This window comes from Lontra canadensis, unplaced genomic scaffold, assembly GCF_010015895.1.
Source record: "Lontra canadensis isolate GAN:19392208 unplaced genomic scaffold, GSC_riverotter_1.0 scaffold107, whole genome shotgun sequence".
Lineage (NCBI taxonomy): Eukaryota > Metazoa > Chordata > Mammalia > Carnivora > Mustelidae > Lontra > Lontra canadensis.
In genome coordinates this window covers 4,984,359-5,011,038 of record NW_022631101.1, presented here as the reverse complement: position 1 = coordinate 5,011,038, position 26,680 = coordinate 4,984,359, and the positions used below count along the sequence as shown (strand labels likewise).

At 53.8% G+C, this 26,680-nt stretch overlaps 1 protein-coding gene across 1 annotated transcript; it reads right to left on the bottom strand.

Annotated features, from left to right (window-relative positions):
- Positions 1–365: 365 nt before the first annotated feature.
- On the bottom strand, positions 366–25,248 carry MYBPC2 (myosin binding protein C2). Its single transcript, XM_032838911.1, has 28 exons — positions 24,964–25,248; positions 23,754–23,843; positions 23,125–23,211; positions 22,615–22,763; positions 22,079–22,196; positions 21,335–21,383; positions 21,099–21,158; positions 18,812–19,005; positions 18,409–18,541; positions 16,161–16,285; positions 15,955–16,060; positions 14,639–14,811; positions 11,938–12,103; positions 10,526–10,632; positions 10,148–10,177; positions 9,698–9,837; positions 8,463–8,622; positions 8,276–8,380; positions 7,639–7,827; positions 7,082–7,216; positions 5,473–5,640; positions 5,210–5,298; positions 4,898–5,093; positions 4,512–4,651; positions 3,620–3,779; positions 3,315–3,451; positions 1,835–2,021; positions 366–506 (listed from the first exon to the last, which is right to left on the bottom strand). Exons 1-28 carry the CDS (start codon positions 24,980–24,982, stop codon positions 496–498), a joined length of 3,423 nt encoding a protein of 1,140 aa, XP_032694802.1. The 5' UTR covers positions 24,983–25,248; the 3' UTR covers positions 366–495.
- Positions 25,249–26,680: the final 1,432 nt, after the last annotated feature.

The window sequence follows — 26,680 nt, the reverse complement described above, 5'->3', positions numbered from 1 at the left end:
CACCGTGAGACCTAGTGCCCACCATTCCATCATGACTACCTCACTAGAGTGGTCTTCCCCATCTGGGCTTTGTTTCCTCTTTAACTCATTGTAGTTGCCACTGCAGCCTGCCTGTCTCCTTCCCATTCATAGTAGCTAGTCCCAGAGGACTTCCTCTATGAGGTCTTGGTTCACCTGAGACTTGTAATTGCCATGGCAACATGGTAGCATCACTAAAGTAGCCATTCCAAGATGGCAGCCTCAACGTGGTCTGTTTCATCAGGACTGTCTTATCATGGTTACCATTCCAACCTGCTGTCCCCATCACCCACACCCAGGTGACTAACTCCCTACAGGAAGAAGGCAGTGGAGCTAGAGATTCAAGAAGGACAGACACACACAGGTTGTAGACAAGACTATTATCTTAGTGGTAACTCTGGAAAGGGAAACAGCAATGTTCAGGGAGGTCCAGGTTAGGACCCAGCAGCCAATTACTTTGGCAGGTGGAAGACAGTCTCACTGTGGCACTGCAGGGGAAATGAGAAAAGAGTGGGTAAGGTGGGGTGGGCTTCCCAAGTCCCTGTGCCCCACCCCCAGGCTCCTTTGCCTCTGGATTTGCAGGGCCAGCAGGGGGAGCACGTGGGTCCTTCACATCTCAGTGGGGCAGTGAAACCACTGTCCTGGTGCGGACAGTACCTGTGGCTTTGAACCCCAGACTGGGATGTTCTGATCAGGGATTTCTAAGCTGCCAGTGACAAGCTGTCACTGGAATCCCAAAGTAGGGATATTTCCAAGCTGATTCAATAATTAATAAAGGGGATAGCAAAACATTACAAATTGGCTCAGCCTGGAAGAGCAGTGTTCTTAATGGCAGCCAGTAAGGTGCGGAGATGGTCTCGCTTGTTAAGAGTCTATGGTCACATCTGTCTTCTGGGCAGTCATCAGGGCCAGGGGGAGTCACAACTGGGGAGGGACCCTGGAAGCCTGTATTTATATGAGTCACATCTGAGGGACTTGGGTAGCGGCTACTCCAGTGAGCCTGGACTGGCAGATGTTTGATGGGCAAGAGCCCAACGCAGAGGAGGTGAGGAAAAGCATTCCAGGTAGAGGGAATGGCATGTGCAAAGTCCTAGGGACAAGAGAAACCACAACCAGTTTGTCCAACTGCCAACAGCTTGGGTGTGGCTGGAACAGTGTTGAGGAAAACGGGGTACATGAGGCCAGAGCGGGGCACATGGGAGAGGGCGCAGGACCATGGACACCAGGCTGAGAGGCTTCAGAGCTGCTGGGGAACCTGGGGAGGGCCACGGGCAGGGGAGGGGCAAGTCAGCCCCAGATAGAGAACCCCCTGGGGCCCTGTGGAGGATGGGCTGGAGGGAAAGATGGGAGGCAGGAAGGCCAGGCAAGAATTCCAGAGGAAGAAGTGATCAGGGCTGGGGCTGGTGGGGGGAGGTAGAGAGGAGGGGATGGGAGGGACAGAGCTTGGGGAGAAGAGGCATTTTTCTGGGCACCTGCACCTCTCCCCACATAGGCCAGGCCCAGCAGAGCCTTGGTGATCACCTGCCAGCCCTTCTCCATCTCATTCACCTCTTATCTGTCCTTCAACTCCTTCTCGAAAACTTCCTCAGATGACTGCCACCGCCGGATCAGGTGCTCCCCAGCCCCACCCCTACAGTGCCCTGTGCACATGTCACCCTGCATCATTCTTGGAGGGGTCTGAATCCGGCTTCCCCGTTACACACCTAGGGGCACCGGGATGACAGCTCTGCCCTCCATACGGCTTGGCCCAGGGCCTCCAGGTCCCTATGTGGGAGCAGGGGTGAAGGGGCGAGGGGCAGCCAGGCAGGGCGCTCACCTCGGACTTCCAACTTGCACTCGGCCAGCGCCTCCCCCAGCTCGTTGACAGCCCTGCAGGAGTAGGTCCCCGCGTCAAAGGGAGACGGGCGGCGGATGCTGAGCGTCAGGATTCCCTGGTAGTTGGTTATCAGGAATTTGGGGTCTTCACGGATTTCCATGTGGTTCTTCATCCAGACCACCTTCGGCTGTGGAGTGGAGTGGGAGAAGAGGCCAGCTTAGGGAAGGTCCGCGGGTGATGGCAAAGTGGGCTTTGGAAGGCAGATCTGGAGGCAATCCTTGGCTGTCCTGCCACCTGATTTTGATTGATGACCCTGAACTAGTCATTTCTCCTCTCTGACTCTCAGTACCCTCTTCGTGAGGGGAAGAGCTCACTCTCTGTTGTGGCCCACAGAACCCTATGCCATTTGGCCCCATTACTCTTCTGCCGTCGCTCCCTCCCTCTGCTCCATCCACACCAGCTGCCTAGTTTTTCCTCAGACCCAACAGGCTCCCACCCCAGGACCTTGGCGCACTGGCTGTTCCCTCTTCCAGTACTGCTCTTCCCTCCTCCCTCCCCCTAATCAGCACCGGCTTATCTTTCAGGGCTCTGCTCACATGTCCTCTCAGGCGCCTGGGCTGCGGCAGGAACGCCCACTGTCCACTCACAACTACCCTCAGGGCTCCGACACGCAGCCCACCCTTCGTAGTGTCGCAGTCATGTGCATGACTTCAGATTCATGTCAGTATCCCCGAACATCCAGCTCACCAGCACACACAGCCTCTGAAACCGTGAGCTGAGCGTATGAACAGACCTCGTGTGTGAGTGACGTAAGAGCGCACATGGAGAGAATAAATGAGCTAAGGAAACGAATGGCTTGGCAGGCGAGTCAAGGAACCAAATGAATGAAGGAGTTACAGTTAGCGAACGAAGTGGGTGGACGTCGATGGAGGAGGAGAGCTAATGAATCCACGGGGGGCCTACAGGGCTGAAGCCAAAAACTTGACCAGAGGCCAGCAAACTTCATCTGTAAAGGCCAGGTAGTCATTATTTCAGGCTCTGAAGCGTGCACAGCCACATCCCAATAACATTTGATTTAGAGATCCTGGTGACAAGCAGAAAAGAGAGCCCTCTTTTGCCAGCCCCTGGTCCAGGTGAGTCACTGGAACTCAAGGTTGCAAGTGTCCACATTCCCAACAGCAGCTGGGAAACTGGACAGGACAGAAGCTGCCTGGGAGCCCTGGAGGTCCAGACCTCCCCCCAGCTCCTGTCAGAGTTTTCTGTTTCCGAGGGAAGCTGGAGTGTAATTATGAGACTTGGGCTCTGCTTGAAGTGGGGAGAGGCAGGAAGTGGGTTAAAAGTGAGTAAATCCCATGAACAGAGGAGAGAGAAGTCAGGGGGAAGGAGGTAGTATGGCTGGATCTGGGTGAAGATGTCCCTCTAGGGTCACACACACACACACATCCACACACGCACATGCACACACACACACACACGGCACCTTTGGGTGGCCTCTGACCGCGCAGTTGAGGGCAGCAGCGTAACCAGCCACGACCACCCGGTCTGGTAGAGGCGTCAGGAACTTGGGAGGTGTTCGGAAGTCATGCTCCTTGTACTCAAGCGGCTTGTAGGTGATACCTGGGTAAAGGGAGATGCACCTGTCAGGTGCCCATCTGGACTGGCCCCTTACTGCCTCTCTTCCATCACCGGGTGCCATCAGCTTTGAGTATGGGGGCGGGGAAAGGAGTCAAGGTAGAATCCCAGCCAAGAGAGGAGACTGGACTCCACAAAGTGAGGTGGCAGGACCTGTCTTCAGGATCCGGGCCGTGTTCTTGGAGACACCGGGGGAGTCGCTGAGCCCACAGATGTTCTCACTGAAAACGCGGAAATAGTACTCGTTGCCCACAATGAGGTCAGGCACCGTACAGGAGGTGTGCCGGCTGTGTTCGTAGACGGTAAACCACTCCTGGGACAGTGGGGGACAGACAGGGAGGGGCCGGGAGAATCAGACATAGGAACACGGACACAAGAAGGCCCAGGGCGTGAGCAAAGCACACCAAAGTGTGCATCCCGCTAAGACAGCTTGTAGTTCCCAGCAGCACTGTTCACAATGGCCCAAGAGATGGGAACAGCCCACGTGCCCGTCAGCGGCTAAATGGAGAAGCAAAACATGGTAGGTCCAAACCAGGCACTCTCACTCAGCCATGGAAAGGACTGAAACCCCAATCCACGTCGCAATTTGGGGGGACCAGGAAAACTTTCTGAGCAAAGGAAGCTGCGTATCGCGAGTTCCTATTTATATGAAAAGTCTAGAGAAGGCAAATCCATACACATAGGAAGCAGATTAGTGGCTGCCTGCGGCTGGGGGGGGAGGGGGATGCTTAGTGGGTGTGACGTGTCCTTTTGGGGACATGACAATGTCTTGGAACTAGTTGTGTTGGTGACACAATAGTGGGAACAGACTAAAAGCTTTAAAATTGTTAATGCTTAATTTTATGTGAATTTTACCTTAGTTTAAAAAAAAGAAAAAGGAAAAGAAAACCCACCTTGTGCCCAAAAGGCTTCCCTCCCAGCCCCAGCCCATGCTCCCACTCTCTCCAAGGCGGGTTTCCCTTTCCCAGCAGTGACCTGGAGACAATGGCATCTGCTCTGGGGATATCACCCATCCCACCCCACCCCGGCCCTTCGGGTCTCTCACCATGGTTTTCTTGTCGGCTTTCTGGACAAAATAGCCCGTGATCTCACTGTTCCCATTATCTTTGGGGGGCTGCCACTCCACCAGCGCGTTAGTACCCCACACCTCCTTCACCATCACGTTCTCTGCTGGTCCTGCCTTTTCTGGAATGGTGCGGGGGGTGGGGGGGCGGTTGTCAGACGCCAACCCCTTACCTCCTCCCTGCATCTCTCCCCACCTAAGCCCCCTCACCTGGTCCCAGGATTCTGATCAGGCTTAGGCCTTTCCCCACTCCCGCTTCCTCGCCCTTTGGCCCCATCCCAGCCTCATGTCCTTGTTTCCGTCCCAATCTCTTCACGTCCCATCTCCTGGATCACAATGCCTCCCCACTGCCCCAGCTGCCCGCGCACCCACGACCCGGATACGGATGGTGGCCGTGTCCTTCATGTTCTCAATCTGCACCGTCAACTCGTACTCCCCCGAGTCCGAGCGTGCCGCCTGGCGCACGAAGAACACGGTATCGAAGTCGCTGGTGCGCACGTGCACACGATTGGGGTCCAGGGGCGCCCCGCCCTTTGTCCACACCACCTGGGGCCGGGGCTTTCCCTGGGTGGGGGCGGAAGGAAGGGAGGCCAAGAGGTCAGCCCGGGTCTCGCTCTCGGCCCCACCCTGGGCCTCACCCTTGGGCCCTGACCCCTAAGCCCAACCCCAGCTCGGCGCACCTGGAAGGGGATGACGAGGTTGATGTGTTCCCCCACTTTGAGGATGTAAGTCTGGCGGAGATGGCGCGGGAGCCGGATCTTGGGTTGCTCTGAGGGCACAGACACAGGAATGGGGGCTCAGTCCTGGGCTGGGGGACACTCGAGGGAGGGACAGAGAGACTGTGGTGATGACGTTCTTGGGGGAGGCCCTAATGATGACATGGCAAGAGCAGGCCGGATGACGGCAACTTGGTCTTTGGGAGAGTGGGGTCAGAGTCACTTACGCACAATTTCCCGGATGGTGACGGGCTGGAACAGGGAGGCGGGCTCGCTGCGCCCCGCAATGTTGACTGCCACTACCCGAAACAAGATTTTTGCTCCCGTGGGGAGATTCTTGACGGTGAAGCCACAGCGCTCTATGGGCTCCGTGTTAGCTGGGACCCAGTCCTCGGCTACAAAAGAGAAGCCATGCTGGGAACCTTCTAGAAGCACCTCAGCTGGTTGTCCCTTCCCGTTCCCTGGGCTGACTACAATAAACAGGGGCAGCTGATATTTGTTAAGCACTTACTATGAACAGATTGGAAGGGTGGCACACGTGTTAGTTAACTCACTGATCTCTGCCTCTGTCCTATGTTATCCCCATTTTAGAGATGGGGAAATCAAAATTCAGAGGAGTAGAGAATGGGGGGCTGGTTAGAGACAGCTTCTCGGATTTCCTGCCCCCTTGCTTTCTAGCTTAGGTTTATTGCCATAGGTTGGTGAACAAATGTGGGTCAGACCAACCACCACCAGGGCGAACTCTAATGAGACTAGGTCCTGAAACATCATAGTGGCCTGGCGCAGATGGGAGTGGGATAGGCAAGGGCAAGAATGGGGTAAAGAGCGCTGGAAAGAGAAAGAGGGAAGAAGCTGATTAGAGTCCAACCATCCATCATTTACATGCATTACAAGATGCAGTCATCACTGTACCCTGTCAAGGAGGCAACTGTCTTCGCCCATTTTTAGATGAAGGAAAGTGTAGGGCAGGATGGGAACCCACGTCTGTCTGACTTTAAGGCCTGGGATACGGTGTTGAGAGGATCACGTCTGTCTTCCCAGTGAGATGACCGTGTTGCAGGTACCCCCACAGTCATGGCACCGAGCCTGGCACGGAGTCCAGCTCTCAGAACGTGTTTGTTCAGTGGAGAATGGAGAGTTGGATATGTGGAAAGATGGGTGGATGGGTGGATGGATACACAGAAAGATGGAGAGACAGTAGACAGATGTCATGACCAGTAGACAGTGGTCATATAGGGAAATGGATGAATGGGAAGAAGGAAAGGAGGGTGGAAAGGAGGGAGGGAAGAGGGAAGAAAAATGGTGGTAAAGAGATAAATATACAGATGGAAAACATATTACAAGATGGATGGATAGTTTGTTAATCCAAAAGATTTTCAGATGGATAGACAGATGGTTGGATGGATGACCAATGGTGGGCAAATGGATGGAAGAATGCAGGAAGAAGGGAAGGAAGGAAGACAGGAAGGAAGGAAGGACGGATGGAAAAATGGAGGGAGGGAGGGATGAGAGAAAGAAGGAATATAGGTAGTCAATAATTACAGGGATGATGGATAGATGGATGGAAAAGCATTACTGTATGGAAGATGGGTACAGGGAAAGGAGGATGGGAGAGAGGGAGGGAGGGAGAGAGGACAAGCTGGTCAATGGGGGCCTGGCTTGAGCCATCCCATTCGGGGATTCAAGCAAAGCAAGTACAGACACAGGGCTAGGCCAGCCCACCCACCAAAGAGCTCTCCTTGCACTGCCCTCTTTGCAGTCCCCTGGATTGGACCCCCAGCAGGGCTCTGTGTGATACACCACGCCCCCACCCCCAGACCTGACGGGGCCACTCACAGCCCTCCAGGCAGTACTCCACCAGGTACCCATCGATGCCGCCTGCCCCAATCCTATCTGGAGGTCTCCACTTGAGAGTGGTGGTCATGTCTGTCACATCTTCCACTGTCAGGTGCAAGGGTTCACTCGTGGGTGCTGTAAGAATCCAGGGAAAAGGAAGGTGGAAGCAAATGAGGGGTCGGTGGTCAGGGGGAGGGGCAGGAATCAGAGTTGGAGTCATTGATCAGGAAAGGGAGCAGTATGGTGGGCCAGAGGTCCATGAGCCAGGACATGTCATCATGAGTCATTAAAACCACAACGTATATCAAGGGATGGTGAGGTCTCCAGGAGGAGGGAGAAGTGTTGGTCTGGTAGGTCAGAGGTCTATGAGGGATCTGGACAAAGGCACAGAGTCTAGGATCATAGAGATTGGTGACTAATGTACTGGGTCAGTAAGAGGTCGGGAGGTTGGTTAGGGCTGGAGGTTCAAAGGCCAGGTGTAGGGTCAGAGATCAGCAACAGGTAGGGCAGGGGTTGGAGATGGACAGGGGTTTGGGGAGGGTGCAGAGGAGCATTACCGATAGGCATGAAGGGCTTGGTGTTCATGCTGGGCTGGGAAACACCAATGGCATTGACCGCAAAGACCCGCATCTCGTAGAGGACGCCCTCGATCATCTTGGTGGACTCATAGGTCGTCTCCGTAAAGACCTCAAAGTTCAGTTTCATCCAGCGCTGAGAGCCCTTCTTCTTCCGCTCCAGGAGGTAACCTGGACGCCCCGCCCAACAGAGAGGAGTGATGCCCATGGGGAGACTATGGGGTCGCAGGTCAGTTGTAGCAGTGAGAGGCACATCAAAAGGTCACGTGACCCCAGAGATGTCTGAGGACATGAATCTTGGGTTGGTCTCGGGGTCACAGAGCAGTCAGTAGTCACCAGTCATGGGGCTGGGGCTCAGGAACAGTCACGAGTCATGAATCAGGAGTCAGGGATCATAGAAAACCCTATGCTATAAGTGAAGGTCCCCAGGTTGCTGGGAAGCAACGAATGAGAGGGAAGACCAAAGGAATTGCAAGACATCCAAGATGGAAAACCCATCTCAGAGGGAGATCACCAAGGATGCTAAGAACTCTCAAAGGCCAAGCGATCGTTGGGGTGGCGGGGCAGGGGGAGTAAGAGAAGTCAGAGGTCATGGGGACTCCAGCATACAGGCACTCACCGGTGACTGGCTGCCCCCCATCGTACTTGGGTGGCTCCCAGACAAGAATGGCCCAATCCTCTCCAACAGAGGTGACCCGCACAGCCTCCGGGGGGTCTGGGACATCTGCGGGAGACAGGATGATCAGCGGGTCCCTCAGGGCCTCAGGGAGCCACCCTGGCCCATTCCCTCAGCTCCCTCTGCTTACCCACAACCCGCACGAAGATGGAGGCCACATCCTCGCCCACGGGGTTGGTGACCTTGATGGTGTAGCGGCCCTCATCCGCTCGATCGGCACTCTCGATCACGAAGCTGCTGATGTCTGTCAGATTCTCGATGCGGACCCTGCCTTCAGTGGCTGCGAACAACTGGACACAGCCACGGGGTGACCTTGTTCCATCTCTCCCCAAGCCCAGGCCCACCTCTGCCCTGACCGCTCAGAGTCCTCCAACGGCTCCTCATCACCACACAACACACACGGCCTTGGACCCAGAGCAAGAGGACCCGTTGCATTTACACCCAGCCTCACCATTCTTCCCTGCTGCCCTCCTCATCCTCCAAACACCACCCTGAATTAAAATCCCAAAGATGTGGCATGCGATCCCCTCAGCCACTCTTCTATTCGCTCGCTCTTACTCATCCTTTAGGACTCGCCTAGAAGTCGCCTCTTCTGGGAAGCCATCTTGGAAGCCCCCAGCTGAAAGTGATGGCCCTACCCCCTGAAGTCTCAGAGTTTCCAGTACCCCCCCTTTTATCTCAGCCTGGTCACCCCAGACTGTGACTGCTTGGGCATTTGTCCGCCTCCCTCTACCTCCCCCCTCATGGTGGTATCCCCAATGCTATGCACAGAGCCCCACAGAGAGGAAGACATAGGGGTTGTGTTTGTTGACTGAAGGAATGAATGAAAGTTGAGTCAAGTCTATCGATTTTACAGACTAGGACTCTGAAGCCTAGACGATGGAAGAAAACTTGAACTGTCCAGTGCCTGGAACATACAAAATAAAAATATCTGTTGGATGGATGGGACCTTGGACTGACTGATGGATAAATGGACAAATGGATTAATTACTGGATGAGAAGATGGCCAGATGAATTATATAATCGATAAGTTTATGAATGGAAAGATGGGTGGATGGTTGAGTTGATGGACAGCTGGATTTGTTGGCTGACTGATTAATGGATGGTGGATGGAGGGATGGATGGAGGGAGGGATGGAGGGAGGCATGGATGGAGGGAGGGAGGGAGCACCCACCATGTGGCAGGCCAGTACCATGTGATAGACAAATACAATCTCCAGTCTTCAATCCTCTGAAGGACCATCATTCTCACTTTACAGACAATGAACCTGAAGCTCAGACAGGGAAGCCACTTGCCCCAAGTTGCCCAGCAGAGCTGAGAGGGAGAAGAAGTCAGGGCACGGGGTTGGGGGGAGCCCTGCCATACCTCATCTCCCTTCAGCCAGGTGGCAACAGGACGAGGCTCCCCGGTGATGGACACATCGAGCCTCAGCTTGTTTCCAGCCACAACCACAATCGAATTCTCTGAGGTCTTCCCTGAGCAGTCCAGGTGGATCTTTGGTGGCTCTAGTGGCAAAAAAGAGATACTGGGGAACTTGGGAGTGGGCAGCTAGGTCATCCTGATCCCCACCAAGGCAAGCTGGGTTCCCCAAGAGCTGGGCTCCAATAGCCATAGAAATCCTGGGGTCCTGCCCCTAGCCCCTCTTCCATCAGACCCAGGAGTCAGGACCCCCAGCCCCCTTCTCCCTCAGACCCAGGAGTCCAGACCCTCAACCCCCTCCTCCCTCAGACCCAGGAATCCAGGCCCCTCAGCCCCTCCTCCCTCAGACCCAGGAGTCCAGACCCTCAGGTTAGCACAGCAACCCCTGGTCCTTACCTTGCTTGGGCACATACTCCACCTTGATTTCTGGAGGACAAAGAAGATGGCTCTGTTAGCTCTAAATCCAGTGGACCCCTAATCCCACCCTCCCACCCCAGAGGCTGAGGGGAAGGTCTGGCATCACCCAGGGACCCGGGGGGCGGCTGGGCATGGGTCCAGGCCCATGACTGCCCCTCCCCCCAGGTGGACACTCGTCAGATGTATAGTGCTCTCTCCCTCCATGTTTTCATCTGACTCCTCCCACAAGATCAGACGCCGCCTGCTGTCACCCCTAATACACACTAGGGAAACCTAATCGTGAAGGAGGGATCTGGGCTCTGGGGTCTGGGAAGGTGGGTGCTCTGGCCCCTGGGGAACACAGAGGGGCACCCTCACCCAGGAAGTTGAGCTTGGCTGAGAGGGACAGGGCATAGCCATCGGGCACAAATGTGTAGTCTCCCTCATCTTCAGGGCGGACGTCATCGATCACTAGCTTGTGGAACCTAAGGTGTTGTGGGTACAAGGCAGGAATCAGGTGGGTCACCCCATGGATCACCATGGAGAAACACCTTTTTAAAAAAGTTTATTCATTTAAGTAATCTCTGCACCCAATGTGGGGCTCGAAGTCATAATGCAGAAATCGAGAATCACACATCTTTCCAAAAGAGCCAGCCAGCCTCCCAGAGAAACACCCTCTCGATGCACTCTAAGTCCCCTGGCCCACCATTTTTTTTTTTTAATTTGAGAGAGAGCAAGCAAGAGCGGGGCTAAGGGCAAGGCAGAGGGAGAAGCAGGCTCCCTACTGAGTTCAGAGTCCAAGGTGGGGCTCGATCCCAGGACCCAGAGATCAGGACCTGAGCCAAAGGCAAAGGCGGATGCTTCACCAACTGAGCCTGCCAGGCACTGTTCCCCCAGGCCTATCATTTTTATTCTGGGTTTTGAAATGCTATCATCTGAATTCAAATCTCATCTTTGCCACTTATTAGCTGTGTGACCTTGGGCAAGTTAGCTAAGCCCCCTGTGTGTTCAATTTCTTCATCCATAAAAGAGGAATCATGAGCAGTCTACAGCAGGGTTGTTGTGAAGAAGTAAAACTCTTGGGGCACCTGGTGGCTCACTGGGTTAAAGCCTCTGCCTTCGGCTCAGGTCATGATCCCAGGGTCCTGGGATCATGGCCCTCATCGGGCTCTCTGCTCAGCAGGGAGCCTGCTTCCTCCTCTCTCTCTGCCTGCCTCTCTGCCTACTTGTGATCTCTATCTGTCCAATAAATAAATAAAATCTAAAAAAAAAAAAAAAAGAAGTAAAACTCTCCCAGCATGTAATAAATGCCCCATAAGCGTTATAATTCATTCTCAGAGTTACCGACACTCCTGGCAGGCAGGGTTCCTGACACAGAACCTGGAGAAAGCCTGCATTCTGCCAAGAGCTGTGGTCAGGAAATGCAATTCACCACCCTACGGGGGCACACGCGCTTGGGCATGCTGTTCTGGCCTCACGGTGGCTCTCCACATCCCACAGGTCACCAGGTGCTTCTCCTGGATGTCCCTGTGCCACCTGTTGAATTCCAGTCCCTTTGTTACCCCAGCTAGACGTCTCCCGCACTTTGTAGGAGACTGTTGGCAGACATGGCCACAGGTTCTCCCCTCCCTGTATCTGTGCCCCTTGCGGAAAGACCCTGCAGCCTGTGGCTCCCTTCCCCTTAAACCACTAAGTAGATGGATGGTTGTTCTGCAGCGATAGCCAACTGATACACACGCCACCCCCACGCACCCCTCCCCTCTCCGCCACCTCCAAGGTCTACTCCGCACCTCCCCACGTGGGAGATGGTGATCCTCTTGCTCGGCCGCACCTCGACCCCATTCTTGTACCACTTGCCTGTCACCTTCTCGTCAGACACCTCACACTTAAACACGGCCTGCTCCGAGGCCTTCACTGTCAGATCTGCGATGTCCTGCAGGACCTCCAGCTGTTTCTCTGGGCGGGGAGAGAAGGATACGAGGCCATGAGAACTCCAGGCGGCCCACAGATATTCACAAGCGCTGTTCCAGGCACTGGGGATATAGCTGTGAACAGCCCAGAAACATCCACCGTCTTGGTGGAGCTCATATTCTAATGTGGAGACGGTCGGTGAACAGGGAAACACAGAAACGTACAACAAGGACACCTAGGTGGCTCAGTAGATTAACCATGTGCCTTTGCCTCAGGTCATGCATGATCCCAGGGTCTTGGAATCGAGTCCCGCAACAGGCTCCTTGCTCATTGGGGAACCTGCTTCTCCCTCTGCCCGCCACTCCCCCTGCTTATGCGTTCACACTCTCTCTCTCTCTCTCTCTGAGAAATAAATAAATAAAATCTTAAAAAGAAAGAAAGAAATGTATAACAAGAGGGAGTGATGAAGCCTGAAGGAGGGCAGGGAAGAGTCTGTGCGAGAATGCGGAAGAGTCCCCCAGTAACAGGAACAGCATGTGCAAAAGCCCTGTGCAGCAGAGCAGGCTCGGTGTGGGAAACAGCGAGGAGACCAACACGCAGTGAGCGAGGCAGACATGGTAGGAGATGAGCTGGGCAGGGGCAGACGGGGCCAGATCACAGACCTTGGGGGCCCCAGAGAGGACTCCCAGCCAGGCAGGAGCCACTAGAGAATGTTGTAAAGATGGCTGGGCTCTGACGTATTTTTTTTTTTAACAAAACAATGCATTTATATGCCTTAAAAATAAAGGCAGTGGGGGCCCTGGGTGGCTCAGTTGGTTAGGCATCTGCCTTCAGCTCAGGACATGGTCCCAGTGTCCAGGGCTCGGGCGCCAAGTTGGACCCTGTGCTCAGCAGGGAGTCTGCTTCTCCCTTTCCCCATCCCCCTGCCTGTACTCTCTCTCTTTCTCTCTCAAATAAATAATTAAATCTTAAAAAAAAAAAAAGGAAAAAAAATTAAATAAAGGAAATGCATTTTTTTTTTTAGATTTTATTTATTTGTTTATTTGACAGAGATCACAAGTAGGCAGAGAGGCAGGCAGAGAGAGAGAGGGGAAGCAGGCTCCCTGCTGAGCAGAGAGCCCGATGTGGGGCTTGATCCCCAGACCCAGGGATCATGACCCAAGCCGAAGGCAGAGGCTTTAACCCACTGAGCTACCCAGGCGCCCCAAGGAAATGGATTTAGATGTAAAGGGGTTATCTCCTACTTACCCACCTCTAATCCTCCCTTCTCCAAACGGGCACTACCCGTTTAGTCGATCACTATGAAAGCAAATAGGTATATATGTTTTCTCTCCTCCCTCTCTTCTTTTCCTTCCTTCCTCCCCTCCCCTCCTTGCAAATTGTAACATATTTGCTTTTTTACCTGACAACAGGGTATATTGGAAATCCTTACATATCAGTGCATGTCACACTGTCCATTTTTAAGGGCTTCTTATTGACATCCATAATTGATTTGGCTCATAAATACCTTAGTTTGGGGTTGGTTCATTTTTTTATATTTAAGGAATTACACACTCACAAGCATTTGCAAATGTAATGCATGGAGTCCCACGTGGCTTTCAGTCAGCTTCCCCTGGCGGACAGGGTGACGTCTTACATAACAGGAAAGTGACCTGGGCCCTAGACAGCCGTGTGCTCAGTTTCCACCATCTGACTTACATTTTACAAGGATCACTCTCTGGCTGGTGTGTATGTGAGTGGGGGAGGGGGTGGCCATGGAAACAGGGCACCCACTGACCAGTGCTGTCGTTCAGGCATGAGGGGTGGAGGCCTGGGACAAGTGAGGGCAACAGAGGAGGGGAAGAGTGGTCAGATCCTGGATACCTTCTGAGGGGAAGCTGCCAGGAGTCGCTGGTGAACTGAATGCCGGGGGAGGCCAAGAGAGGAGCCAGGGACAACTGCAAGATTCGGGGCCTGAGCAATGTTTGTTTGTTTGTTTGTTTGTTTAACATTTTATTTATTAGGGGCGCTTGGGTGGCTCAGTGTGTTAAAGCCTCTGCCTTTGGCTCAAGTCATGATCCCAGGATCCTGGGATCAAGCCCCACATCGGGCTCTCTGCCCAGCAGGGAGACTGCTTCCCTCTCTCTCTGCCTGCCTCTCTACCTACTTGTTATCTCTGTCTGTCAAATGAATAAATAAATAAAATCTTTTTTTAAAAAAGATTTTATTTATTAATTTATTTGAGAGAGATGGGCAGAGGGGGAGAAGCAGAGGGAAAGGGACAAGCAGACTCCATGCTGAGCACAGAGCCTGACGTGGGGCTCGATCCCAGGACCCCGAGATCATGACCCGAGCTGAAACCAAGAGCTGGACCCTTAACCGACTACGCCACTCAGGCGCCCCTGAGCAATTTAAGTTTCTTTCTTTATTTAAGTAAACACTCTACCCTAAACGTGGGGCTCGAACGCATGACTCCAAGATCAAAAGTCACACGTTCTTCTGGCTGAGCCATCCAGGCACCCCAGAGCCTGAGCAATTTTGAGGAGTGAGGAGAAGCTTGACACATCGCAACACCCCCCTCCCCACCTGGAGGCCCCATACCTTCCACGATGAGCTCGGCCTCACACTGGCCTCCATTGGTCATGACCTGGTAGTGACCCCCATCCTCCAGGGTCACATCTGAGTAGATAAGAACGTGATGCTTTCCATCCTTCTTGAAGCGGTATCGAGCCTTGTAGGAATCCTCCCGTGTCAGTTCTACCCCATCTTTCATCCTAGGCAAAGGGGAATGTGAAGAAGAGAAGTGAGAGACCCACACAGCTCTGGGTCTGGATATCACAGGGGGAGGGCCAGAGAGAGTCCTGAGCGGAGGTCAAGGGTAAGAAGGGCAGTCCCAGGAGGGAGGAGAGAGTCAGGTTGACAGAAGCATCTTGGATAGTTGGATCACAGGTGGGATAGTGGGTCACAGGAAGTCACAGTCCACAGGGAGATGCCGCAAGGTCCTGGTTGGAATGAAAGGTCACTGGGAGATGTCAGGGCATGGAGGGAGTCCTGGGGTCCCAGAGAGACATCAAATATTGTGGCCTCTCTAAATGGTACTTCCCTACCTGAGAAACTCCTCCCTTCCCACTTCTCTTCTACCTCCTTATCATTCAAACCTCAGCTCCATTGTCACCTCCTCCAGGAAGCCTTCCCTGACCTCCTGAGTCCCTTCTGCCTATTAAAAAGTGATTATAGCTTCAGTTAGTGCTCTTCTGAAACACCTGTCAAAATAGAACTTTTGTATTTATTCATGTGATGTCTTGACTAACACATGTCTCTCTCTCCTACACATATACCCCAGAGGTTTACCAGATTATTAACTCTAAAAGGGTGGGTGACACATTGGTATATTTTCTCACCATTATATCTCCAATACATTGAAGAGTGCCATCATATAATAGGTGCTCAATAAATATTTGTTGGGTGGGTGAAAAGATGTGGGATGGATGAATGGATGAGGAGAAGGGTGGGTGAGTGAGTGTGCGAGGGGATGGGTAGGTGGATGGAGGGATGGATGGATGGACAGATGAACCAATGGGATAGAGGAGTGGATGGATGGATAAAGGATTGGCTGATGAATGGACACATGAGTGGATGGACCAGAGGATGGATGATTGATTGAATGGATAAATAAATGAATCTGAAATAGCAAGGATCAGGAAAAGGAGCTGGAAGAGGATAAGATGGGTAGAGGTCAGAAGTTCCAGAAAGAGATCATGGGTTGCAGGTCAAGATTTATAGAGAAAGGCTGAGCTGAGGTCTCCTGGTGACTATTGGGTAAAGTTTCAGAATCTCTAAGAGGCTCACAAAGATCAGAGCTGAGGCAAAGAAGCTGTGGGCACCTGTATGGAGCTCAGGGATCAAGAGTCACTTACCACATGACCTGGGCACCATCTTCTGATACCTCCACTGACATTTCCACCCGGTCACCCACAAACACCTGCTGGTCCTCGAGGGGTTTGACAATCAGGACTGGAGGTTCTGTGAGACATGGAGGGACAGGAGGTCAGTAGTTTCAGGACCCCCCCACCCCCACCCCAGAGCTCCACTCCCTAAGCTCAGGCCCAAATCTCAGCCTCACCTTTGACAAAGAGCTCGGTGAAACACTTCTCATCTTTGACAGCGACCTCATAAGCGGCATCGTCCGCCAGCGTGCACTTGTTGATGGTGAGAATTCGCTTCTTACCAACATTCTCAAACACATACCTGGTGCAAAAATCTTATCTTAGCCTAGAGCCTGGAGGAGATCCTGGGCCTGGGGTTGATCTACCCACCAGTTCTCAAGCAAGTCACTCCCTCTCAGGGCCAGATTGTGCAGGAGCGGACAGATGGTCTAATTTCTAGTATTTAAATACCCATAGCAGAAATCTTAAGTGCCCCCTCGCCGCCCATATCCATCCTCCCCTTCCATTTAGCAATAGCACACAGCTACCGACCTGAGAACTACATTTCCCAGCCTCCTTTGCAGCTAGAATGGACCACCACTGAACTTGGGCCAATGGAATGTGAGTGGATTCCAGCTGCATAACTGCTACTTCATCTCCACCTTTGTGTTGCTTGCTTCAGACTTCTCTCCTTCCCCCTTCCTGTCTCCCATGACCCAGCTTCAATCAAGCAGATGAAGACAATGTCACAAGAAATGGTGTAGCCTAAAATGTGGAACCTGGGTCCCCAAACAATCTCTAAGAAGAAAGCCAACCCGCCAGCCTCACTCAGCTAGGAATACATTTCTCTCTCACTTCAAGTAATGTAACCTAGGGACTTTCTTACAGCAACTTAACCTGGACCTTAACTAACTTAACTTTTTATCTTATCCAACATGCTCCTGATGAGAAACTTAGAAGACACAGCCAGGGCGCCTGGCTGGCTCAGTCAGAAGAACATGCTGACACTTGATCTTGGAAATCCTGAGTTAGAACCCCACGTTGTGTGTAGAGACGACTTAAATAAATTAATAACTTTAAAACACACACACACACACACAGCCAAGAAAAAAATAATAAAACTAAAACCCAGCCAAGAGATAACTGTTGCAAACATTTCGGTCTCTGTCTTTCCAATCTTTTTATCTATATGTATGTAGATTAACATTGTGTGAAGCAGAAATGGGAACCACGCTTCTTCCCGTTTGCAAACTTTGACCAGCTTCCTGTATTAGTATACATTTTAGGATCTCATTCTTAGTGACCACATAGAACTTTGGCAAGGAATCATACATTCTGGTTGTTTTCCATTTTTGCTACAATAGCAAATGCCTTAGGGAACATCCTTGCAGCGAAATATGCACAACCATGAAATTCTCTTAGGATAAATCCCTCAAACTGCACAATCTGAAAGATTTTTAACACACTGCCCATTCAGAGATTTAGCAAGTACCATTCCTGCCAGCAGCATTTGTGTACCCATTTCTCTATGTTGTCTCCAGCACTGGGTTTTATCATTTTGGAAAGTCTTTGCCTATTTGGAGAGCAGAAGACTATTACTTATTTGCATTATTATTGTTGTTGTTGCTGTTATTTTCAAGGTTGAATGTGTCCTCCACAGCACATTGGCCATTGGTTTCTTCTCAACCAAATTCTTGTTTTCATTACCTTGAACAATTTTTTTAAAAGCTTATTTATTTATTTATAAAAATTTTATTTATTTATTTGATAGAGAGAGCACGCACATGAGCAGGAGGAGAGGCAGAGGGAGAGGTAGAAGCAGACTTCCCACTGAGCAAGGAACCCAATGCGGGACTTGATCCTAGGATGACCTGAGCTGAAGAGAGATGCTTAACCAACTGAGCTATCCAGGCGCCCCTAAAGATTTTTTAAGAGTAATCTCTAGGGGCTCCTGGGTGGCTCAGTCATTAAGTATCTGCCTTCAACTCAGGTCATGATCCCAGGTCCTGGAGTGGGTCCCACATCGGGCTCCCTCTGCTCACCAGGAAGCCTGCTTCTCCCTCTTCCACTCCCCTGCCTGTGTTCCTCTCTGGCTGTCTCTCTCTCTCTCTCTCTCTCTGTCAAATAAATAAATAAATAAATAAATAAATAAAATCTTAAAAAACAACAACAAAACCCTTAAATTAAAAAAAAAAAAAAAAGGAGTAATCTCTACACCCAATATGGCACTTGAACTCATGATCCTGACATCTAGGGTCACATGCTTCACCTACTGAGCCAGCCAGGCACCCCTCCTTTGTCAATTTTTTTTATTGAGGTATTTACACTTTTCATATGAATGAGGGAGGCTCTTTCTGGGTTAAGAGTGGTCCGATTTATATCTGGGCCCTCTCTGGGACTCAGATCTCTCCCCACCCCCCTGAGGGACTGTCCCTCAACACATACTTGCTACTTGGTTTGATCTCCTGGCCGTTCTTGTACCACTTAAGAGGAAGGTCTGGGTCACTGATTTCCACCACCAACTTGATCTTGTTGCCCCTGTCCACTTGGTAGGCTGGATCCAGTTTCTTTGTGAAGGCTGGAGATTGAAGGATTCAGGGTGCATGGAGCTGAGAGGTTCTCACTGCCCTGGTCACCCCCCAGAGCTGCCACATCTCCCTCCCCAGACCATGGGCTCTCCAAGGTCAATGTCAGGAATCCTCCCATGAACTTGGAGGTGCCTGACTACAGGGCCCTATTACTCCTTAGATCGGGACCTTCAAGAGATAGGCCCAGGGTCCAAACATCCAATACCCATGATGCTGGGATCCCCTAGGGAGGGCCCACCTCCCCTCTGAGCAGTGCTGACCTGAACTCTTCTTGACCTCAACCTTGGCCTTCTTGAGCCGCTTCAGCATGCCCCGGAGGTCAGTGATGCCATACTGGAAGGCAATCCTCTCGTACTCACTCTTCTTTGCCCCTTTCAGGAGCTCCCAAATTTCAGGGGGGATGCCTAGGTCATCATCATCTTTCTTCTTTTTCTTCTCCTCCTCAACCACCTCCCTGAGGGCAGGGAGAGTAGGCAGGGGCCACAGGGGGTGGAGGGGCAATTAGGATTAAAAGGTGAGGTGCTCCCTCTGCCTTTGTCCTCCCTCTGCCTTCACCCACTTGCTGTGCCACTCTCTCTCTCTCTCTGAGCCTGGTGCCCTTTTCCTCTCCGCCTGCATGCCTCAGCCTTCTCCTTGACCTCCTGGCCTCCATTCTGCCTCTTCCCCTCCAGCCTGCTCGCCACATGGCCCCAGGAGGGTATTCCTTACTTCCACATCAGATGACATCCTTTCCTTGTTCAGAATTCTTCCATGGGTCCCCCACTGCCATCAGGAGGAAGCCTCAGCAGCTCAGCCTGACAGTCATGACGCCACCCACCATGCCATCAGCACCCCCACAACCACCCATGCATGTTCCTTGCCTTTCCTGAACCCTCAGGCCCCCCTCCTGCCTCCCAGCCTTTGCACAAAATGTTTCCCCACCCAGAGGACCCCTCCCTACTTTCCCTTCCTGATGCACTCCTCTTCAGACCTAGTGCCAAAGCCCCCTCCTCTGTGAGGCACTGCTGGTCTTCCCAGGCAATGAGTTGCCTTCCCTCTGGGTTCTCACAAGGTCTCTGTGGGACCCTCTCTCTGGTCACACTAAACAATCTTGGTCTCTGTCTATGTCTGTTGGACCAGACCCATCTCCCCAAAACAATCTGTGACTCAGTGTCAGGGACCAAATCAAACTTCTCTCTGTCCCCTGATCTCAGCCCCAGGCCTGCGAGACAGGAGGCTTCAGAAAATGTTTGCTGAGTGAGAAAGTGAGTAGATCTCTGGAAAGAAGGAAGGAAGGGAAGGGAACAAAAAGAGGAGAGATGAGTGGGGAACAGGAGGACATATGAGTGTCTGCAATGATGTACAGAGCTTTGGGTGGAGAAATACTACAGGCATGGGTCAAGGCGTTGATGGATGGCTGCGGTGATGGATGTGCGGGTCCATGGATGGGTGATAGGTGGTGGACGGGTGGCGTGAAGACAGATGAATGGGCGGATGGAAGATAGCTGGGCGAGTGGATGGACTGATGGGTTGGTGGCAAATGGGTGGGTCGGCAATTGGGTGGATATGTTGAGGGGAGATGGCCAGGCAGGTGGTTGGCTGGGTAAAGACAAGGAGATAAGTCTGTCATTCGATGGGGTTGCTGTGGATTTGGGTATGGGGATAGATGAATGAATACAAGAATGGATGGGCGGACCAGTAGATAATGAATAACCAAGCGAACGGAAAAGCATCATATTGAACACTATAAAATTGCCAATAGCCCATCATTTTTACCTAAAGAACAGCAATTTCGTATAGATCACGCACAGAGAGCTATCTGGGTAGATGGGTGTGTCACTGAAGACGGGAAGCGTTGATCGAAGAATGCATGGCCAGGTGGGCAGGTGGGATGACGGATTCAGTTGGGAGAGAGATGTAGGTGCAGATAGATACCCAGGTGGGAAGGAAGATGGATGAGAGACAGATGGGTGGTGGAAAGTGGATTGGTGGTGCCTCCATAGTTGGGGAATGGGATTAAGGGGTGGGTAGGTGAAGGATGAATGGATGGGCTACTGACTGGGTGGCTGAGTGTAATGGTAGACGAGTGGATAGACAGGTGGGAGATGGCGGGTAAATGAATGGATGTGTGGGCGGATGAATGGGCAAATGCGCAGGTAGGTGAGTGGTTGGATTAGTCAATGGATACACAGCTGGTTGAACAGACGGGTGATTGGTGAGTGGATGGGTGGACCTCCCCACCCAGAATGGCAGATGGGTGTTTGACTGGGTGCTCAGAGGGATGTACAGGTGAATTAGAGCCTGAGTGAACAAGAAAATGGCTGTGAGGATGATGGGTTGAAGGGTAGGTAGGTAGGGGAACTGGCCGGCAGATGGCTGAGTGGGTGTGGTTGTAGGTAAATGTGAATGGTGAGTATGGGGATAGGTGGAGGGACAGATGGCCGGGTGGGTGGGAAATGGGTAGATGCAGGTCACAGAGTGGAAAACAGGGCATCCAGGGCTGGCAGTGGAACCTCCTCCTCTATGAATCCCCATCTCCTCTCTCTAGGCCAAGTGGAGTAGGCTTACCTCTTCTTCAACAGGCTGCTGAAATCCAGCTCACCCACATCTTCTGACTTCCCTTCGCCCCTGTGGCCATTGAGAGGGTATGTGAACCCCATGGAGGTCCTGTGCCCTCAGGCCTGCCCTGGGTCCCCACTCTTCCCTTCTCCCACGGCTCCCCTCCCGGGGAAGACACTCCATAGTCTTTGGCACCAGCAGACACCAACCCCCCACAACTCTTCCCAGGCTCCAGGATCACTTACGAACGCTTGAAGCTTTCTAGACCCTGCCCAGAGGCGTCCTGACGGGGTACTGGGGAGAGGAGATGGGGGGACAGAAGGTGAGCTGGAAGCAAGGCCTGATCTAAGACCAAAAGTGCCCCTCCAGGCCTGCACAACCTCCCCCCAGGCCCCCTGTCATGGGCCAGCACATCCTGCAACTTGCGCGTGGATTCCTGTTTCCCTTGCTGCCGCACTGCCCCACGAGCAGCCTCTCCCACCACACACAAAGGCCAGCACACTCTTCTCCCCAGGCCTGGGCAGACGCCTTCCCTGTGTCCCCCATATTTAAGCCACACCCATCCTGGGCTGTAGACCCCAGAGCCAGTACACCCTCTGGGGTCCATACATATGCCCCCAAATCTGTAATAACCTCCCACTAAGCTTGTACACCCTCACCCTAAACCTGGACACACTAGCTTCCTAAGCCCTCATGGCTACCTTCTCTAGCCTGTCCACTGAGACCCTGGGATCTACTTAGCTCACCTTCTCAGCCTTCGCTGGGCACCCAAAACCCTGCACCCTCTCCACCCCGAGTCCACACCTCCTCATGGTCTAAGCCCATAGACTATCTCCCCAATTTTGAATCCCCTGGCCCCTGCATCTACTCCCTCCTCCCCAAATCTCACCCCCACATCTGTACGCTCGCTACACCAGGCTGAAACACCCACCCCAGCCCCACCCCCCACAACCCTTTGCTCCCCCACCCCGCCACCCCCACCAGCGCACCCTCCACATCGATGTTGAAGGCACAGCTATCACAGAAGTCCTTGGCTTTGACCTCAAGGCGGTAATTCCCACGGTCCCCCACGACCACCTTCCCAATGTGCAGCTCCACGGTGTACACCTGGGGGCAGGGGGCCAGGGATGTGGGTGCGCATGACTGCTCCCCAGCCCCACCCCACACCCCCCGGAGTCCACCTCACGTCTCCCTCTCTGGGTCCTCAACCTGGCCCCACTGGAAAGGCCAGCTGTCTCTTCGCATGCCTGGAAAAACTTGACCCTGGGGCCCCACATCTCTGACCCCAGAGACCTTTCTGGGAATGCACGGACTGACCAAGTGTGCCCTGCCCTAACCCAAACATTGTCCCCACCTGTCCCCCACAATCTCCACCAAGCAGCCCCGCACAACCTCTATCCCTGGAGGTCCTGTTTTCCATCCTATAGGGGCTCCAGGCTTCAAGCAACAGGCCTTCTGAGAATCGGGGGCTGCCCAACCCCCATCCTTAGCCCATATGCCCTCAGTGTCCCCACGGGGATCTCACATTGCTGGCAGAGTCATGGGACTCCTTGAAAGAGAATCGGGCCCCACTCTTGCTGCCCAGCTCCAGCCACTTCCCCTTGAACCACTTGATGGTTGGTTTCTCTGGGAGCTCCTTCCCATTCACCTTGGCTATGATCACCACATCTTTTCCTGGGTGGGGGGGTGGGGGATGGGAGGGAGTGGCCAGACAGGAACTGTGAGACTCTACAGAGAGGACTGGGAGCTTCTCCTTCCTTGGACAGAGGAGTCCAAGTCCCCAGCCCCCTCCTCCCTCACACCCAGGAGTCCAGGTCCCCAGCCCCCACCTCCCTCAGACCCGGGAGTCCAGGCCCCCAGTCCTTCCTCCCTCAGACCTGGGAGTCCAGGCCCCAGCTCCCTCCTCCCTCAGACTCAGGAGCCCTGGACCCTAGTCCCCTCCTCCCTCAGACTTGGGAGTCCAAACCCCCAGCCCCCTCCTCCCTCAGACCTGAGAGTCATGTCTCCAGCCCCCTCCTCCCTCATCCCCCCTCACCATTTTCCACTGACACTGAGTCTGGCTTCTTCAGGAAAATGCCAGTGGGCTCCTCAGCAGTGGGAGACTGGTCCTCAGGTGGAGCTTCTGCTTAGGAGACAGGATTGGGGGGGATCTGAGGCAGGTTGGGGAAGGGGCAGCAGGCCACTTAATGAGTGGGGCTTAGAGCCTGTGAGGGACCCTCTGCTCAGATGCCAAAGCATGGAGCAAAGTGGCTTCTCCTGACTTTGGAAAGACCATGTATCACGCAGGTGGCTGCATGACTTTGGCCAGTCTCCTCCACTCCTTCGGGCCTCAGTTTCCCCATTTGTGAACTGGAGGGAGGTGGACTGGATCATTTGAACATGGCTTTGGGGTAGGAGAGGTGTGGAAATAGACCGCGGCATCCAGAACTGGGCAGGACTCCGTGATGAATCAGCTAGCTGCTAGCGGCATGGGGACCAGTCTGAGGGGCAAGGCTCTAACCTGGGGGCACTGGGGAGCCATGGAGGGTTGTGGGCGAGTGTGGGAAGGATGGATTAACTCTGGAGGTAGGACTAAAGGAGAGAGAGCAAGGTGCTGCAGAGGTACAAAGGGAGCTGGGGGTTGAAAAGCCAGGTTCTGCAGATCCCACAGGAACATTGTCTCACCTTTGGGGGGCTCTGCAGGAGCCTCCTTAGGGGGGGCTTCCTTGGGAGCTGGTTTGGCAGCCTCTTTGCCTTTGGGGGCCTTTTTGGCTACTGCAAGGTAAAAGATGTTCGCAGTTGAGGAAGTGCTCAGTACCCTCCTCTTTCGAAACCCAGGACTCTAGCACCACCCCCCCACCCCAACCCACCCACCCCCCCACCCACCCATCCTCCCTCAGACGCAGAAGTCCTGCCCCTTCAGGCGTAAATTAATCTCTAATCCTGAGAGTCTGAGCGATCAGGTTTCCCCTTGCTCCAGACAGGCCGTGCCCCATCCACTCAGGCCACCAGGCCCTGACCTTTTGGGTCCTGGGGGTATAATTAGCTCTTTCCTGGGGCTGGAAACTGGACACCGTGTGCTGACCATGGCATCTTCCACCTGCCCTGCCTGCTGGCTCCTGGCCCACCCACGACCCAGCTGCAGTGAGGGGTTGGACCCCCACTCCACAGCCTGGTTGGCCTGGTGCCAGCGGTCTGGACACCCCAGGAGGAGGGTCCCTCCCAGGGACTTGAATCTCTTGTGTTCACTTTTTTATAGAGAGAAAGCCACACCCCACGTTAAAAATGTCACAGTCCCATACAGAGAAGAGCATCAAATGGCAGAGAAAGGCTCACATAAGGGGCCCCTAAATGGAGAAGGCTCCCTAATTCCTTCATGAGGAAGCCCACATTCCTATTGAAAGGAGGTCCCCTCATCCTTATACAGACAAGAGCTCTCCTCACCAGACAGGAACCCCTAACCTCTATACACACAAGGACCCCACTCCCCTACAGAGAAGGGACTCAGTCCTCACTCAGAGAAGCACCCTGGTGCCTATGGAGAGAACTCCATCCCCAAATGTAGAGGACCCCAATCACAACGCAAAGACTCTCTGGTCTACATACACAGCACTCCCATCCCTATGCAGAAAAAGGACTCAAAGTCAGATAATCTTTATCTGCACCCAGAAATGCCCCCCTCAAATCCCTGTAGAGAAAGGGACACCCTCACTGCACAGGGAAGGAGACCCACCAACCCAACACAGGTATGGGGCCCCCCACCCCACAGAAGAAAGGGAAGCCCTCACCACACAGAGAACACATCCCATTCTCCGAAACCTACAGAGGAGCCCTTAGCCCCCATTCAGAAAAGGGGACGGCATCTCCACCCAGGGAGGGCAGTCCTGAAAGTCACCTGGTTTCGCCTCAGGCATGTCAGCCGACCTCGATCCTGAGCTCCTCAGACCGCAGCTTGTCCCTCAGCGCCCTGGGGCGAACAGGTGGGCCCCCAGGGGGAGCCCTTTAAGAAGTCCAGAGACTCCCAGGAGGCTGTGGGAGGCATCAGCCTGGTCTCCCCGCCCTCCTTGCTGCCCCACATTCAGCGGGGCGTGTTCTGAAGGGTGAGAAAGAACATCTGGACCGCGAGAGATGGCTAAATGCCAAGTCCCTGGGGGAGGAGAGGCCTGGGGTTCAGACACCCGGGTCCCAGGAAGTGGGGTCTGGAGGCGAGGGCTCCCACGTCTGAAGGAGGAGGGTCTGAACTTTGGGGTCTGGGGCTCGGATTCTTGGGTCCAGAAAAATGGGAGGATGAGGGCCTGGACTCCTGACTCCTGGGAGGCGGGAGATGAAGAGGCTGGGGTCTAAAATGGGTGAGGGCTCCGAGCCAGAACTCTGCCGTGGGGGCCAAAGGGGAAGACCGTCTAGAAAGCCATTCTTAGTATCTGCAAGTCAGGAGTTTTCGGGAAACCGGAGCTGCGAGGGAGGGTCCGGTTTCCCAGCGTAGGCAAGACGGCTGCGGGGGTGGGGAGGCGATCTCTGTGCCCGCAGGAAGGGCACGGAGGCTCGAGGACTCTCGGAGTCCCGCCCCTGGGCGAGAGCACATCTGAAGGCCTGCGGCCGCGGTCACCTGGCACCCGGGATCGGCCGCGTGCCCCTCCTGGGATCCAGCCGGCCGGCTCCACTCGACGGTTCCCGGAGCGGGCGCGGCGGGCACCGGACGGGGGGGAGGGGGACGAGTGCCCCCCAGCGGGGCGGGTGGGGAGATCGGGAAGGCCCTGGAGGGCTGCCCGGACGTTGGCGCCCTTCCCGGCAGGGGGACCTGTGGCTTTCAGAATGGGGGTGGTGGTGGCTGGACGCCGGATGGGGGGAGGTGAAGGAGGCCAGAAGCGGGGGGTAGTGGGGTGAAGAGAGGGGTCTCTGAGAGGCAGTGGGTGTTATGGGGAGGAAGGCGAGGTGAGTGTGAGAGGGAGTAGGGAGTGGGGGTTTGGGGTTAAGGCGGAGGATGGGAGAGAAAGTAACTCCGGCGGAGGGAGCAGGTTTGAGTGAATACATGTCCCTACCGACTTTCTTCCTCTCGGTCTCCCCCTTCCCGGCTCTTCCAAAACCCCCTGCGAGCCGGAAACTGCCCCGCCTCCGTGGAGCGCCAAGCCAACCCGGCGCCAGCCTCTGTATGATGTCACGGGTTGCTAGGCAGACAGCCACACCGCTCATGCGCGCCCAGCTTGGGGGTGTAGTGGCTGGAGCCAGAGCGCGACGCGCCGCCGGGAGCCTCCCGCCCTATCTGCCTGTCCGAGTGCTGTATCCAGACGTACAGAGAAGGGCAGAAATTCAGAAGGGGGGGACAGACACCTTGACGGAAAGGGGAGCAGGGAGACAGTGGGGAAGAGAGCGAGAAAGCCTGGCTGTCTCAACCCGGAAGAAGAGGTGACTCCTGATCTCGGGGTTGTGAGTTGGAGCTCCAGGTTGGTATAGAGATTGGTTCAAAATAAAAAATATAAAAAAGAGAGACAGACAAATTTGAACGGAACCAGCAGAGTCTGCATCTGCGGCCTTCAATGCTCAGCCTGATGCGGCTCTGAACGCCTCTTCCATCCCTTCTTGTGGTCCGCCTTGCCTCCGCCGCCTCAGTGTCT

Coding starts and splice junctions, on each gene's coding strand:
- MYBPC2 (XM_032838911.1), bottom strand. Junction 23,212..23,753: donor TCCTGCAGAGCCCCCCAAAG/GTGAGACAATGT, acceptor TCTCCTAAGCAG/AAGCTCCACCTGAGGACCAG. Junction 14,812..15,954: donor GATGGTGCCCAGGTCATGTG/GTAAGTGACTCT, acceptor CCCTTTGCCTAG/GATGAAAGATGGGGTAGAAC.